The sequence below is a fragment of the Buteo buteo genome, chromosome 24 (genome assembly GCF_964188355.1).
Source record: "Buteo buteo chromosome 24, bButBut1.hap1.1, whole genome shotgun sequence".
Lineage (NCBI taxonomy): Eukaryota > Metazoa > Chordata > Aves > Accipitriformes > Accipitridae > Buteo > Buteo buteo.
This window is the reverse complement of record NC_134194.1, coordinates 14,832,318-14,848,787: the sequence shown is the minus strand read 5'-3', so window position 1 is coordinate 14,848,787 and position 16,470 is coordinate 14,832,318. Positions and strand designations below refer to the sequence as shown.

General features: G+C 43.8%; 2 protein-coding genes across 3 annotated transcripts; one reads left to right on the top strand and one right to left on the bottom strand.

The window, feature by feature from the left end:
- The first annotated feature begins 92 nt into the window (after window positions 1-92).
- Window positions 93-6,494, top strand: NUDCD2 (NudC domain containing 2). 2 transcript variants are annotated; one of them, XM_075056219.1, is made up of 4 exons: window positions 93-341; window positions 1,454-1,502; window positions 2,784-2,935; window positions 3,877-6,494. In XM_075056219.1, exons 1-4 carry the CDS (start codon window positions 162-164, stop codon window positions 3,958-3,960), a joined length of 465 nt encoding a protein of 154 aa, XP_074912320.1. In that variant the 5' UTR covers window positions 93-161; the 3' UTR covers window positions 3,961-6,494. The 2 variants fall into 2 exon arrangements, with proteins under 2 accessions (XP_074912320.1, XP_074912319.1); XM_075056218.1 differs by having other exon boundaries at window positions 93-350.
- A 138-nt stretch (window positions 6,495-6,632) lies between these two features.
- On the bottom strand, window positions 6,633-13,806 carry CCNG1 (cyclin G1). Its single transcript, XM_075056216.1, has 7 exons — window positions 13,589-13,806; window positions 12,599-12,862; window positions 11,245-11,498; window positions 10,586-10,664; window positions 10,405-10,503; window positions 8,879-9,073; window positions 6,633-8,210 (listed from the first exon to the last, which is right to left on the bottom strand). Exons 2-6 carry the CDS (start codon window positions 12,860-12,862, stop codon window positions 8,882-8,884), a joined length of 888 nt encoding a protein of 295 aa, XP_074912317.1. The 5' UTR covers window positions 13,589-13,806; the 3' UTR covers window positions 6,633-8,210; window positions 8,879-8,881.
- Between the last annotated feature and the right edge of the window lie 2,664 nt (window positions 13,807-16,470).

The following is a 16,470-nucleotide window of genomic DNA, read 5'->3' as shown; positions in this document are numbered from 1 at the left end:
CTGGCTCAGCCAGTCAGCGCCGCTGGCACGGAGCACGCGCACCGCCGCTCCGGCGAGGTGCCGAGGGGGTGGGAGGAGGGTGACGGCGGGGCTGCGCGCATGCGCGGGGGGGGCCGCTCGCCTCCGGGCCCGGGCCGCGAGGTGCGGGGCCGCCGTCTCCCATGTCGGCTCCGTTCGAGGAGCGGAGCGGGGTGGTGCCCTGCGGGACGCCCTGGGGCCGCTGGTATCAGACCCTGGAGGAGGTCTTCATCGAGGTGCGGGTGCCGCCGGGCACCCGGGCTAAGGACGTCCGCTGCAGCCTGCAGAGCCGGCACATCGCCCTCTCCGTGCGGGGCCAGGAGGTGCTGCAGGTAGCGGGGGAGGGGGAGGCGGCCCGGGGGGGCGCCGCGCTGTGAGGGGGCCGGGGCCGGGCAGCCCGGGGGGGCGCCGCGCTGTGAGGGGGACGGGGACGGGGGGCAGCCCGGGGGGGCGCCGCGCTGTGAGGGGGACGGGGACGGGCGGCCCTGGGGGCGCCGCGCTGTGAGGGGGACGGGGACGGGGCCGGGCAGCCCGGGGGGGCGCCGCGCTGTGAGGGGGACGGGGACGGGGGGCAGCCCGGGGGGGCGCCGCGCTGTGAGGGGGACGGGGACGGGCGGCCCTGGGGGCGCCGCGCTGTGAGGGGGCCGGGGCCGGGCAGCCCGGGGGGGCGCCGCGCTGTGAGGGGGACGGGGACGGGGCCGGGCAGCCCGGGGGGGCGCCGCGCTGTGAGGGGGCCGGGGGCGGCGGGCCGCAGGGAGCCCCGCTGCGTCCCGAGGAGATTGGAACACCCCTCCGCCGTGTTGCGCTCTTTCTCCTTCTTCTGTAAATATCTGGATTTTGCTAAATTAAACGTGAAACTCGCCCGAAACGGTTCTGTCGAGCTGGACGATCTTTCAGAGACGATGGGAAAAACAGAGGCGACACGTTCAGGTGGATTTGCGTTCGTTCCTCTTTTGCAGAGACTTGGGCGGTGTTGAAGTGCGTGGCTTCGCTCACCGCTGAAAGCCAAAAAAACCAGATCAAAAGCAGATTTACTTTCACATGGGTAACGAACAGTTCTTCGTAGCGTAACATGTATACATTGCGCCATAGCTGTACGTTACCCTTGGCAGAGACACTGGCATTTTCATGGCAAGTCTGTTAAAAAGGCATTACCCTCTGAGAAACACAAGCCCTTTCAGTGAGTTGATGTAGTGGAACAGAGACAGGTATTTTTACTGTATTAAATGCTTCATTTAAAAAAAAAAAAAAGTTGTGTTACAAAAAATAATTCTTTGATAGTCTATGTGCAAGTCTGTACTTGGAGGGCCAGATCACCCTATTCATTTTCAGTAGAAAACAAGACAGTAAGTTGGGAGTAAAACTTCACAAGTCAATATGAGCTGGATACTGAACAGGTTTTCCTGGTTTGTAATATTGTACATGTCTTTTGCAGGGTAAACTTTTTGACTCCACAATAACTGATGAAGGAACGTGGACGTTAGGTAATAACCTACATCTGAAATGACGTTATGAGGGCAGTAGAACATCTCAAAGTATGCTGCAGAAGAGTTTACCTCCTTCTTTTAATGGGAAGGATTACTTGCTTCCCTGTACGTAGCTTTGTAAAAAAGACAATCATTATTGCCAGATTAAGGAACTGAGGTAGTACAAAAGCCCTAGAGATTAAAATTAACGGAAAAAATGCTATGTCTTGGAAGGTAGTAGTCAATGGATTACAAACACTTCCCTATAACGAGAAGTTTTTTGCACACCCTTGTTAAAGCTAGACAGTTATGGTACAGTTATGTGGTCTGTGCCATACTGTTGCTTTTCTTGTTTTTTCTCCTCTTATGCATTATTTTGGGGGGATAGGTGACATCATAACATTATATTTTTGGGATGAGTGACAAAACCTACAGTCCAAGAGAATCAAAACTCAATCTAAAAATCACACTGAGATACCTACAGATAATGAGCAAAAAAAGTTTCTCTGATCATTACATCATAAATATTGTGAAGTGTTGAGAATATTGTGGGTTTTGGCAATCATATTTGTGGACAGTGCCTCTCACTTAATGTTTTCCTATGATGGAGTTTGGTTTCCATTCAATATTTATTCTAAATATTGAGTAATAATTTAATAACTTAAACATGAAAACTAGAAGTGTAAACAAACATTGTGAAGTGAAGCCTACTCTTTTCTAGTATGCGAATAATCTTCAAAATGCACTTTATGATGCTGTATTTATTCAATTAAATAGAACTAAAAATCCTACATATTAACTTTGAAATGTACTTCCAATGTATTGTCTATAGGCATACTGTCTCTGTTTATACGTCCATATGTTGCTAAAACTTAATGCTGGCTTTTGTTGGTAATAACTCTCTGTAAAGCCTTACCTCAAATCCTTCATTATTGCCTTAGCTGAGATGTATATATTAATAGATTAAACCTTTTCTCTGTTGTGAACCTCTCTAAAAGGTTAGTTTATGTTTGTAGTAGAAGTATTTATGAACTATGTTTTAATCCCTGAAAACAGCTTCAGCATTTTACAGGCCAGAAAGGGGAGAGGTGGCTGTATAGGCTATCTTTGCTTCAGCCCTTCTGCTTTTTGTTAATGTTTGTTTATTTATCAATAACCCTGTTGGCACTGGCATTAAGAATTTAAATTACTTTGCCAAAAAAATGCTTGTTAAGGGTGAATTCACCAAAATAACAAAAAAAGACTAGCAGATAGGACTGAGTTTAATGGTTGTTTTATGTGTCTGTTTTCATTCAACAGAAGACAGGAAGCTGATACGAATTGTTCTAATGAAGACAAATCGAGATGCTGGAAATTGTTGGACGTCTCTGTTAGAAGATGAATATGCTGCTGATCCTTGGGTGCAGGACCAGATGCAGAGGAAACTTACACTGGAGCGATTCCAAAGAGAGGCAAGTTAAAGGACCATAATTATTCCTTGTATTTTGTGTTTGCACACAGAGGTTACAGCCATGAAAGCTGAGCAAAATTGTTCTGCTGTCCAGTGCCATGGAAACATATGCTGTAGTTCAGTATATATAGAATGCTTATGAGGCTTTATCAGTGTACTTTCAAGAGGTTATTCTGTCTGTAGTCTGTCTGAAGGTTTTGTAAAAATTTAAGATGAGTTGGGGGGCATACTGCTGGTTTAGGGTTTGTTGCATATTACTAACAACTTTTCACTTAAATTAGGCTACACACAATTTCTGTTATTATCTGGAATTATGACATACCCATATTTACAACAAAATTCTAACATCAAGTTCTGTTGAATACGTTTTGTTTATAATATCAGATGATGTAGAGTAGTTGGCTGGAAAATATTTTCCTTGCCCTTTTAATAAAGTTGCTTAAATTCTTTTGGTACACCTTTAGCACACAACTATTTCTATGCATGTCTGCAGAGTTGTAGAATTACAACTTAACAGCTGAATCAGCACACTACATACTGCAACAAAGAACATTTTTATGAAACTTGTTATCCAGCATGGCAGGTACTTATATTTTCAAATAGTGATTTCAAGGGACACCAGAAGCCAGAAATTGTTCTTAAACTTTCCTTACTATTTCTTTAGTGGGAGATCTAACTGCTTGCCAAATTGAGAACAGCATTACAAAATCACTTCAGCAGTAGGCAACCAAACTATGACAATTCAAGGGTTATTTGTTGATGCATTTTCCAAGAATTCCAGTGCCATGACAAATGGATGACAAGCTGAACATTACACGTCCTTGTTACATTGGCAGAATATTAACAGAAACAGTTTCGGACTTTTCTTTTGTTGTTTGTTTGGTTTTAAACATTTTTATTACGAATAATCTATCTATTAAACTTTTCTCTTACCTCCATCAGAACCCTGGATTTGACTTCAGCGGGGCAGAAATTTCTGGAAACTACAGCAAAGGAGGACCAGACTTTTCTAGTCTTGAAAAGTAAACTGGTTTTATATGTGTTCCTTGAGAGGAATTGCACATTACACTCAAAGTCTAGAATCACGTAACTGGTGAAGACTTCAGTGATCTCTTCAACGGATTGTCATCAAATAATTACTTCAGTGAAGAGAAAGAAGATCTCTTCCAGTAGAATGAAGACAAAGTGTTAACAGCTGATTTATAAGCTGCGATAACTTTCTAATACTAAGGGATAAACTATAGAGAAAGGTGTACACAAAAAACTAACATCTTTAAGCAGAATGTTGGGTTTGTTTCGGTTTTTTTAGAAACACCATAGTAAACTAGTCAGTTACAAATATACCACTTGTCTTCATGCAAGAGCGTCTTATTCACTGTTGAAGAAGAGATGTTATATGCAAGATACTTAATATTTTCTCTTAACTTGTAACAGGAAGGATATTAGGATGGCTACAGTTACAATTTCCCTCTGTAGCAGCCTTCTGAGAGCTCATAAATATCCTTCTAAAAAAGTGATTTAAAAAAAGAAACTACTGCATCTTGCCTCAAATAAGGTTTTGCAATCCACTGTGCTGTCAAATATAGCACTAATGATTAATGCTTGCTACCAGGTAAACCATACTAGAAAACTGAAAGGTCAGGTGAAAGTCTGGATATAAATAATTTTATGTTAATGTAATACAGCCTGTCAGTATACATATTTAAGATTTTGAAAGTAAGAGAATATAATGACTTTTGAAAGAAATAGGAAGTCCATAAGTAGGAAATGGTATGTTGCATCTATTCATTACCAACATATAGCACAAGTTGTTGATAGTGCATCTACGAAGCTGTGGATTTTTGTAGATACAGTTTTCAATTTAATAGCCACATTTTAAAATTAGCTATTGCATGATATAATATTTTGCATGTGCTAATTATGTATCAGGAATTTTCTAATCCTTGTTAAGGATGCAGCTGAGAAGCACTCCAACCACAGCATTATACAGGATGAAGCCTGTGTCAAACAGAATAACAGAGTAAGAAAACATGATTGCCAAATCCTGTTGTATTCTGAACACTGAAACTACTGCTTAGACTTAAGTCCTAAGCAGAAGTCTCACTGGAGATAAATTGCCAGCAGCTGTCCATCAAACTGCTGAACCTTATTTCTAAAATTGTATCATTATTTCAGTTAACATATGGCAAGAATAAAGCAATAGTTGAGGAAGAATGCTTTCACTGTAATTATAGCCACTGCTTTCTTGTTGTGCAAGCAAGCAGTAATACTCCTGAAATAATCAATCAAGTGTGCTCTTCCTACCCACATCATCTTTATAGCATGTAAAGTAAGTCCATACACTGTGCTTGGGTTTTAGAGAACTTGCCTTACTATACAAAGGAAAGTAGTGTGGTATCACATGCTGATTTATAGCTATGAAGTTTTGTCTTTACCATGATCCTAGAAGGTGGATGGTATAGTTAAGAAATGAATAAGACTGCTGCAAAAGTAACTGAAGACAGAGGGAAGACAGAAAACAGTTAATGTTGCATCAAAATGCTGAAGTACTATCCAGTGAAAGTATTTTTTGTTACAGCAGTTGGTTTGCACAGGACAGTTTTGTATGTCTTTTGCTTATAGCAGAAGTTTAGAATGGCATCTGACACTTTGGTGCATGAATTTACATTTACTATATGCACTTTCAAAGCTAAACTTTATTCCCATACTTCCTGCTTGAAGTAACACGAGAGTCATCCTACAGCTAAGTCCAACGATGTGAAAGAAAGAGGACAACTGTGATGTATTTGGCATCACGGCCCTGAATTATTTTAAGAGGAAAGGTTTGAACTACTTGGTTAGCTACTTCTATCATCTACTCTAAGTTACAGACCTCCAATTTTTGAAGAATCTAGATGAAAATAAAAAGAGATTGATGCTATGACTTTCCTTAATTAGTATCTATTCAGTTCTTAGTCTGTATTTCAACAAATGGTGGTCTGTGTTCCATCTCACAACAGTCTCACTGGGATTCAATCCCTTGCTTCTTAGACAGTAACAACTATTTGACAGATGCATAAATTGGGGTATGTGATATAGTATCAAGAGCAACCCACTCTATAGGAAATGATCCTCTGCACTTATTCAGAGTGCTAACTCTGCTATGTAAATGAGCGGAGGACAGTCTGCTGGCATTTTTTCATGTATCTGGTTCAAGATCAGCTCAGAGTGATGCCACAGCATTGAAATGTATAGTTAAACTTATACCTAGTCAAACTGGGATGCTCAGTTTAGTGCAAAATCTCTAATCCCAAGATTTGAAATCCGAGTGGCAGATTTTCTTAAACAAGCATAATCCATGTATTTACTGCAATGTATAGAAACAGGTGATATGTACTGTTAAATAATGGAAGAGGTTTGAAGTCAAATTTGAACAGTCTAAGCTACTTAAGTCAGTCTTTTCAATCTTGACACTTTTGCATCTCAAAGGATTTAGAGTAATAGTGGGTAAAGTTGAAATAATTTTAATCAAGCACCTTGTGTTGGTTTCCTGTTGGTTCTCTAGTCTTTCCCATGCAGCCTCAACCTCTTAAAAAAAAAAAAATCTCCATAATCTCTCACCTCCTGCCTGGAAGTTTTCCAGGTACTGTTGTGATATAAGTCACTTGATAGGCTTCCTACTAAGATGTTTTATAACAAACGGGAAAAAAGTTACTCAGTTAAGCACATTTCAATGTTTAATTGAAAGGTACATATCTTAAATATTGAGACATGACAACTAAAATTGCACATTAAATCTTCTCCATCTCTCCCAGTAGGCTGACCACACCTTTGTCCAAATCATTTGTATGCTCTTCACAGGCCAGCACAATGCAGATAGCACTGGCAGATGCAAAACCCAATTACATGTTTTGCGGTGCAGTCACTTCCACGAGTTCATGAAAAGGCTTGATTTGTCCCGTATAGAGCTTTGGTACAAAGTCTTCTGCGAAAGATTTAACTAGTTTGAGATATGCAAAGAGTGGTTTCCCCCTCAGCTATTACTCTAAAGGGGAATGGGTTGGTTGGCTAACATCTAAGCCCACACTATATTCAGAACACTCTGATCTCTTCTTCTCCACTGAGTCGATTCATATGGCAATCAGTTATTAACAGCCTATTGCTAACAGCCTCTGCTCCACAGTGACGCAGAATTGAAGAGGTCATTAGCAACATTCCCCCCAACACCTCTATTCAGCTTACATACGATAACACGTTCTTATTATTCACTTCCTTGTTAGCACCAGAAGCACGATATGCCTCAAGTACTGATCTGGCCTTCAGAAAAAACAGTTGTATTTTACAAAGCTTACCATTAAAGAGATCAGAGTTGAAGCACTCTTCAGTGTTTCTCAACTAGACTGCTCCTACATACAGGCCAAGATGGGACATTAGCCCTGCTCCTACTGTGCCTGTAAAAATGCACCTGTTCATAATCAACATTTACCTCTTGTACAGTGAAACTTTGGAAAACTGATGTCAGATTTGGGGCAGGTGACCCAGTACTTTCCCTCAGCCCTTATTAGGTATCATGAGGTTTTACACTCCATGAAATAATTCATAAATCTCAGTAAACTACACCTACAAAATACTGAAGTTACTGCCTACCTTTTATAAGGCAATGAAATAAGGTTTCTCTTTCCTCCTGCTCTAGTGACTTGACATGTTCCGTGGGTATCACATCGCCTACTTTTTAACATTTCTGTGGTAGAAGGCCAGTGCCCTGCCCAGCAGGAACACGCAGACATGTGACACTGCCCAAACAGCCCGTCAGGTGGACTGACAGACATTTGCTATTGTCATCAGCATTGAGCGGGATTAGTCTTTAGTTTGATTGAGACACTGGAGCACTGTGCTACTGCACATGATGTTTTCCTAGTGTCACGTAATCTTTGGAAAGTGAACCATTTTTTAAAAATTAAATATATAATTCACCTGCAATTACAGTAAACCAAGGTTAGACTATACAAGCTGCTCTATAAACTATAAGGTGTTAAAATTCCTTGTATCAGTATTGTGGTATTTCACTGAACAGTAAACAGTCTAACAAATAAGACTGAAAACTGACACTGAATATTGTTGTAATCATCGTGAAAAGAACATATTTGCTGGAATGATCTTTAGTCTGAAGTGTTACATATTCTTTCTATGAGTTGAGTTCTTCATTATTAAGATCATGTTTCAGACTTTGTTTCTCAGATATTCATGTGTCTGTTAACAAGGTCACAAGATGGTTCTCTCCTCATTTTATTATACTCCTGTAAAACAAAAATAAAAATAACAGTCAACTGAAGGGCTTTCTACAAGAGCCAAACAAAGCATCAGACTTTAATACAGCAAGACAACAGCAAGACAGCTGTTACAGAAAATATGTAGCTATTGGACTTAAAGTCTAGATAAGGAAGCATTTCACAATTTCTACAGAGTAAAACAACAGTAATATAAATAACTGAATTACAGTTTTTAGACTTTACTAAACAGACAGTTATACAGTTCTACTTCTATAAAGGTGTCTTCCTTTTAAGTGGTTTAAGTGAACGATTACAAGAAACTCATTCTAATAGGCAACTGTTTTCTCTTAGCCAATTCTTTTTAGGATAGGAGCAAGCCAAGTTTTTTCTCTACTTTTTGCCAGTTTTACTCCACATTTTAGTTTGAATGAGGTCCCAACGTCTGTAGAACACACATCTGCTCCCACAGCACACCAGAGGATCAGCTTTCTCCAACATTCATATATTAGGTTGCCACTTCTTTAGATACAGCACTGGCTCAAGCATGAACACGAGAATAGACCAGCCTCTATGACAGGCCTACTATGTTTATGTTACATGTCTTCAAGAGGTTACCTATACAGAATAAGAAACTTTGAGGCAGTTAACAGCTAATTACTTCTACATTATCAGAAGTTGATTTTTCAAGGGGTTACCTGTTATGAGCTGGTCTCTGGAATTGTAGGAAGATGGGTTATTCTGTAGTAGCTATGTTTAAGCTGCCGTGCTGTACGTCCAGACACAATCCATTTTAATTTCTGGACATTTGGTTTGGAACACTTGCTCGAGGAATATTCTGTAAGGCACTTTAACACCAGTTCCTTCCAGAAGGTCAAATCTCTGTTGTTTATCTAAATAGCAAGACAGAATCTCATATGTTAATAACTCATTAAATCCTCATTTCATTGGGTTTGCATGGCAAGGGTTTGGTAGCTGGGGGGGCTACAGGGGTGGCTTCTGTGAGAAGCTGCTGGAAGCTTCCCCTACATCCAACAGCTGGCTCTAAGACGGACCTGCCGCTGGCCAAGGCCAAGCCCATCAGCGGCAGTGGTAGCGCCTCTGGGATAACAGATTTAAGAAGGGGCAAAAAAGACCCTGTGCAACGGCAACTGCAGCCAGAGAGAGGAGTGAGAACATGTAAAAGAAACAACCCTGCAGACCCCCAGGTCAGTGAAGAAGGAGGGGGAGGAGATGCTCCAGGCACCAGAGCAGAGATTCCCCTGCAGCCCATGGAGGAAGACCATGGTGAGGCAGGCTGTCTCCCTGCAGCCCAGGGAGGTCCACGGTGCAGCAGGTCTCCACCTGCAGCCCGGGGAGGACCCCACGCCGGAGCAGGTGGATGCCGGAAGGAGGCTGTGACCCTGTGGGAAGCCCACGCTGGAGCAGGCTCCTGGCAGGACTTGTGACCCCATGGGAGACCCACGCTGGAGCAGTCTGTTCCTGAAGGACTGCAGCCCGTGGAAGGGACCCATGCTGGAGCAGTTCATGGAGAACTGTCTCCTGTGGGAGGGACCCAGGTTGGAGAAGTTCATGGAGGACTGTCTCCCTTGGGAGGGACCCCATGCTGGAGCAGAGGAAGAGTGTGAGGAGTCCCCTCCCTGAAGAGGAAGGAGCAGAAGAGACAACGTGTGATGGATTGACTGTAACCCCCATTCCCCGTCCCACTGTGCTGCTGGGGGGTTGGAGTTAGAAAAAATTGGGAGTGAAGTTGAGCCCAGGAAGAAGGGAGGAGTGGGGGAAAGGTGTTTTAAGATTTAGTTTTTATTTCTCATTACCCTACTCTGGTTTGATTGGTAATAAATTACATTAATTTTCCCCAAGTCAAGTCTGTTTTGCCCGTGACAGTAATTGGTGAGTGATCTCTCCCAGTCCTTGTCTCGACCCACGAGCCTTTCTGTATATCTTGTCTCCCCTGTCCAGTTGAGGAGGGGAGTGATAGAGCAGCTTTGGTGGGCACCTGGTGTCCAGCCAGGGTCAACCCACCACATTCATAGATGTACTTTTAGCTTCTTCACATAACATAGGAAGCCAAAGATGGCAAGCCAAATGGAAAAAAAAAAAAACCCACAACAAAGCCACAAAAGAAACCAGTATGCCAATGGACCTCCTCCTTCCCCACTGTATAGGCCCTTGCATGCATTTTTTTCCTTCCTTCCTCCCCTGAAACTTTATCTATACATACCTTGGAATGCAACTGCAGAAATTCCAATGCCTCTGTCAACTCCAGTAGTTTTTGTTCTTCTATCTCTAGTGCCATAATAGACAGTGCCAAGACAGAAGGCTGGAGAGAGAGAAAAAGTTTTTAGACACTGCTTTGTTAAGTTTCAGTACTCTCATTGTCTTTGAGCTTTCAAGACGTTTACCTTGGCTTTTGAAAACATGATTCTGCAGTGACATGCTTTGAGCTGGGTCTCAAGTCTCTCAAAACTGAGGTATTTTCTCCTATAATAAAAACAGATGAATGAATGTAGAAGAACGCAAGCTTGATCAAGGCAGCACCACCCTGGGAACTCAGAGAAGCAGTGAGAATGTCCATTATCTATACAAAGCCCTCATTTGTCCCAGAGGTTCTAGGGTTACAGTCAAACAGGTGTTCAGTTTTGGCAGTCCTAATACCAAAAATAAATCTTGTGTTACATTGGGGAGAGTTGCATTGTCAAAATTGGCTTAGCAACAAGGAATTTTAATGCTTACTAGTGAAAGGAATCTCTTTCTAAGCCAGATTTTGAAATCTTTGCAATGAGGCAATATTTAGTGCAGTGTAAGCAGAGATTTATTATACCATCATTATTAAGCACTTTTTGTTTTTGGCTCAGAGAGCAATACTCTTCAGATCACTTTAGGCAAACATTTAAAATTAAAATAGGAAACCACAGATATCCATATTTATGATATTTACCAATAAGGGAGAAAGTTTGTGGGTTTTTTAAGTATAGAAAGACAAGCAATTTCCCTGCTTACTTTTCTACATAGGCTTCCTGATCATATGCAGTCATAGCAAAATAAGTATTAGATATTTTACCTTTCACAGCTTAAATTCTCATGAATGAGCGAATGATATAGTTGTAGAAATTGGAAGGCTGTTGTAGCTTTGACTTTCCAAGACAGCTTCTCCAATATGATTTTCTCCATTCTCATCATATCAGAAACAGTGAACCTATACTGGCTTATTCGAATTAAGTCAGTGGCTAAGGGAACATTTCTCTCTTCTTCTGATGCCTTCACAGCCAAGTAGAAGCAGCTGAGTCCAACACAGCCCAGGTGTTTAGGCTGTACCTAAACAAAAGTAAATTGTTGTTACTTTCAAAGAGGAAGGCCTTTGATCAGCCATTTCAACATGTAAGTACCAAACTGTATAGGCACCAGTGTATTTTAGGAAAAAATTACGGGGTGTGGGGAGGGTTGTTCTGTATTTTGAAGATCAAGAAATCAGTCTTTTATCTACTTAAATTCTTATCTTTATTTAACTGAATGAGAAGACCATTACACACCACAAGTTCTTCCTCATTCATCTAAAAAGCGAGATTGCAGAACAATATATTTTGATTGACGTAGAACTGGTTTCTTAATGAGGTTCTATAATAGCCTAATCAGAAGCTTTTAGGACTTAAAGTGTTGTACATACTGGCTTATGCAAAAAAAAATTTGGGTTTTTTTTACTCTTTTATATATTACACACACATGCTTATATATGTACATACATATATAGAAACTGCCTTATTTTATTCCATAGGCATTACAGTCCCCATTTTTACTGCTTATTTTGGATTTGGAAGTCTTTCAAATAATCATTTTCCTATCCGCTCCATCTAGCTTTCTCATTTTTGTTTTAACACACAAGGAAAACAAGCTTTTGTTCTTGACCAAATAGTATAGTGGCAATCCTGTCTCGTTAGACTATTAAAACCAACCCAGCTCAGCATGCCACATATGCACATTAGAATGGAGTGCTAGCAAAATTTTTTACCAGATTCTGAGTGCTGAACAGCGTCAAGCCTCTTGATATACATGAGGCTTATGGGTAGGTTGAAACAGCAGTAAAATAAGAAGTAATTTAAGATGTTCTTGCATACATGCAACAAGCAAGACAATCTGTCTTGATCTAACCCATTAATACGGCCTGCATTTCCAAGCCTATGGGCATCCTCAAGTTGAAACCGATGCCCTCTTCCTTCTCTTCTCCAGAGGGAACAGCTTTCTTAACAATACTAAAATCTGAACAGGGAAATCCATTCTTTAGCTCTTGCACAATCAGAATCTCTGGAAGGAGCTTAACCTTTAGCCATCTAAACCCAAGATGTTCTAACTTACAATAGGAACAAGGTTGAGAAGAGCAGAAGCTAATGAGTGAGAGCTTATACTTTAAAAAGCCTTACCTTCATTTTTGACAAGAATCTATCTAAGAAATTCACAGCTAGTGAAAACGTCTCTGTATGGAAGCCAAAGAATTGAGTTAAGCTGAGGAGGTCTTTCACTTCAAAGTCTCGCAGCCTTGCAGTCATTCGGAGGCCATTATCGTGAGCAGATTCAATTAGTCTCAGGCCAGAGGCCTTTGGCTGACATCTTAACTCCTGTTCCAACAGGGCCGTGAGCTGGTACAGCAGTTCCTGAGCTTCGGTAGTTACAAGCGTTTCGATCATCTGTAACCAGAAACAAATCTAAGTGTATCAAACTGCTAGAAGGGAAAAATCAAAGTTACAGTTGCCTCTAAAGCAAAGATTGAAACCTCCTTTTCTCCGTAGGTGTGCAAACTACTTATTCGTAAGTCGAAGTACTTCTCTCAGCGAGCAGCCGCCGTGTGACGCTCGGAACGGACGCATCAGCTCGGACACACACCGGGGCATCGGCGCCCGGCCCGCAGCGCCGGCGTCCGGACAGACAGTCACACACCGCCTGCTACGCGGGCAGCGAAGCTCCCCCCGTTCGGAGCGAGCGGGGCCCCACCGCGCCCCTCAGCCGGGCGGCTGGGGCGGGTGCAGCCACCCTCCTACTCACCGGAGTAACGCTCCCCAGCTCCAGCTCCGGAGCTACGCGCCCGCCTCGGGGGCTGGCCGGCACCGCGGCTGAGCCAACACCGGCCCCGGGGGTGTCACAGCCGGGGCCGGCCGGACGCCGGGTAAATCCCAGGCGAAGGCGCCGGGCAAGCCCCGCACCGCCCGCCCCCCGCCCCGGGCCCAGCGGGGCCGCGCACGGCGCACGCGCCGCCTGCCCGGGACGTGCCCGGGCCTGCCCTTCGCCGCCGCGGGGGCTCCGCCGGCCGGCCGGAGGGGCCTGGAGCTGCGTCGGCGGGACGGACGGGCCGGGCGCGGCGCGGAGGAGCCCAGACCCGCCGTCGGTGGGGCCCGGCCCGGCCCTGCGCCTCTTACCTTGTCGCTGTCGCTCCGGTCCCTTCTCTCGTGGACGGGGGTTCCGAGCCGGTGACGACCTGCAGCGACAGCGGCGCCGAGGGGTCACGCCAAAGCGCTGCCCGGTTCCTCGGGCGCCAGCGACCACCGGGAGAACGCCATGCAGCCGCCGCCCCGCAGCCAGCCAGCCAGCCCGCCCGCTCCCCTCCTCTCCGCTCCGCTCCGCTCCCCTCCTCACGTCCCGTGCCGCCCCGCCCCCGGGCTCCGCTCCGCCCGGCACGGGGGGGCGGGGCTGAGTGAGTGATAGACCTCCAGGAAGGCCAATCACGAGACGTGAATGGCGAGAAGGGGCGGAGCGCCGTCGCGACGAGACAGGCGGGGCAGGGCCGGGCCGGCCCGGTGGCGTCCTCTGGTGGCGTCTCTGCGCAGCACCACCCACCCACGCGCCTCATCCCGAGGCTGAGGGCGCGGCTCCTTCCCTGCCCTCGAGGCGCTGGGCGGGCTGGAGAGCGCGGGGACCGGGCCCTCGCGGCGTTCCCGCCCTGCGCCGGCCTTCTCCTCCGAGCGCGAGGCCGCAGCCTGTGGTAACGGCGGCGGTGAGGGCCGGCCGCGCCGCGCCCGGGGCTGCCAGGGACTCGGTACGGCCCCTCGTTGGAAGCCGAAGGCTTGCTGAGCGTGCGCCCAGGCCCTCGTATGAGTCGCTTTTAAGTGCTTGTGGCGGCTCCTTGCTGGGCGTTCGGGTCAGGGGAGTTGAAACCGCTTTCCTGCTGGGCTGAGGAGAGGTGGGAGTCAGCGGTGAGACTGCTCCCGCCTCCTACAGGACTGACCTCTTTAGGTATAGAGCAGTAAGGATTTTTTTTCTTTTCTAAACCCTTTCCAGTCCCCCAGAAATAGTCTTGTATGTTCATGGAAGGTCAAGACTAACAGACGGACCCAACCAACCCCTCACTTAAAACAGTCTGGGTTGGCAGGCTTTGTTTGGTATTCAGGTGGTCATTTACAAATACCCCTACTTTCACCTTCCTTGTTTGTATGTGTTTGGTTGAGTGAAATAACAACTACTCTTTCTGCTCAGAAAACTGATGGGAGTTACTCAGGGTTATGTTAAGGTGAATGTGTTGCTGATGCAAGTTGATTCTAGTTTGTTGTAGGTATTGGGTCAAGTTGTGTATAAACATTTTTTTTCTTTGAGATAAGTAGTTATGTTACAAGATCTGGACAAGATATGGTATTGTTGAAAAACACTTTAAACAGTGCTTAAAACTATTCCAGGGGCAGAAAATATTCCACTTCTGAACTGACTTTAGGCAAGTAAAGGGAGTTGCTTACTATAGAGAGCTTCTGTTTAGGGCACGCTTGAGGCCCAAGACTTATTTATTTATTTAATAAACATTCCATTATCTGTTATTTTATCAAAAGTGAAGACCAGTTTCTTATAAAGGCTGAAAAATGGCTGAGGGAGGTATTTTGCAGATCTATAATGGATGCTATGACTTTTAAATGGGTTAAAGGTGCTTAAGTACTTGCTTTCCTAAAACTGTTGGGGTGTTATTTCTACTTCAGTCTCAAACTTTAAAGCTATTCTGTGGTGATTGCTATGAATTGGTTGAAAGGCTTAAAATTCTCTTAAGGAGTGAACTAACATTTTCTGCAACGCAAGGTTTTTAGGAAGGCAAACCTCCTAGCTATATTTGATCTTCTGACTCTTCAAAGAAAATATATATTGATATGTGACTAATAAAGGAGGTGATATGCAGCCCTAAACCTTTTTTACCATTAAATATATAGATGTTGAAGATATATGCGTCTTGCAGATGGGAGGAAGTACTCTGAATCTCAGAAGGGCTTGAAAGAGTTCAAATCCAGGTGGGCTTTATGGTTTTAGGAACTTCTTTTAGAAACTCCAAGATTTCAGTACAGCCTAGGTGATAACTGTCCTGAGAAGAATGCTTTTTTTCAGTGATGTCTATCAGCTTGTCTGATGTTCAAAAATCTTCCTGAAAGGGAGGCTGAATGACTTATGTAGCTTTTGGGCAGCGTTCCTGGCACCACTTTTAGCTAGCTCTACTGATAGTCTACAATTGAATGCACAAGTCAAGTCGTCTTATATCCTCTGAGACAGGATGTTTTTCTGTCTCTACATTTATCTGCTTATGAAGGTGTTTGTTTTGCATTTGCTGTAAGCATTATTTCTAAAGTGCTTTACACCTTTCTTTAAAAAAATGGAGGGAGGCTGAGTTGTGCTTTAAGTGGTGGCAAACTGCAAACAGCCAACACCTGTTCCAGGCAGTATTTTACCCTCCCCTATAGCACAGGGGGTTATATATATGAGTTACAATATTCATAACATTAGAGCTTGTCACATCTGCCATGGGGTACAGGACAAGATGATTTTAAAGCCCTTTGGGGTAAAATTAGCATAATATTTGTGAGACACAAAAAAAGAGGCATGTATCTACTCTCATGAGACAGTTTAGCTGACAGATGTGATAAATAATACTGCAGTTGTTCAGAACAGGGTACTCTTGTTAGCCAGAGGTATGTCTAATATAGTTGCTACCAACAACAAACTATGATCTGGTGTGCATAAATTCTGGTCCATTCTACCTGAAATGAACAGCATCGTGGATTTGCTCTGAGGTAGGCTTTTGCATTATAGCTATGAGAAACTGCAGTTGTTTTCATTATCTTTATATGTCTTGGAGTAATGTTGTGGAATTACTTTCACCTTAAAGCAGACTATGTGGAAAATAAAGATTAGTTATAAGATATTTCTGTTCCGCAAAAATTGTTCGTATGTGTGGGTTTTTTACTCTTTAGAAACATTGGCTAAATACTGGCAAGAGCATTATGTGTGTTTTCACCAAGAGTGAGACTCACCAAAGCAGCAGTTAGCCTGAGTT

Coding starts and splice junctions, on each gene's coding strand:
- NUDCD2 (XM_075056218.1), top strand. CDS start 162: ATGTCGGCTCCGTTCGAGGAGCGGAGCGGGGTGGTGCCCTGCGGGACG. Junction 1,503..2,783: donor TGAAGGAACGTGGACGTTAG/GTAATAACCTAC, acceptor TTCATTCAACAG/AAGACAGGAAGCTGATACGA. Junction 2,936..3,876: donor TGGAGCGATTCCAAAGAGAG/GCAAGTTAAAGG, acceptor TACCTCCATCAG/AACCCTGGATTTGACTTCAG.
- CCNG1 (XM_075056216.1), bottom strand. CDS start 12,862: ATGATCGAAACGCTTGTAACTACCGAAGCTCAGGAACTGCTGTACCAG. Junction 10,665..11,244: donor GAGAATTTAAGCTGTGAAAG/GTAAAATATCTA, acceptor TTTTTATTATAG/GAGAAAATACCTCAGTTTTG. Junction 10,504..10,585: donor TCATGTTTTCAAAAGCCAAG/GTAAACGTCTTG, acceptor CTCTCTCTCCAG/CCTTCTGTCTTGGCACTGTC.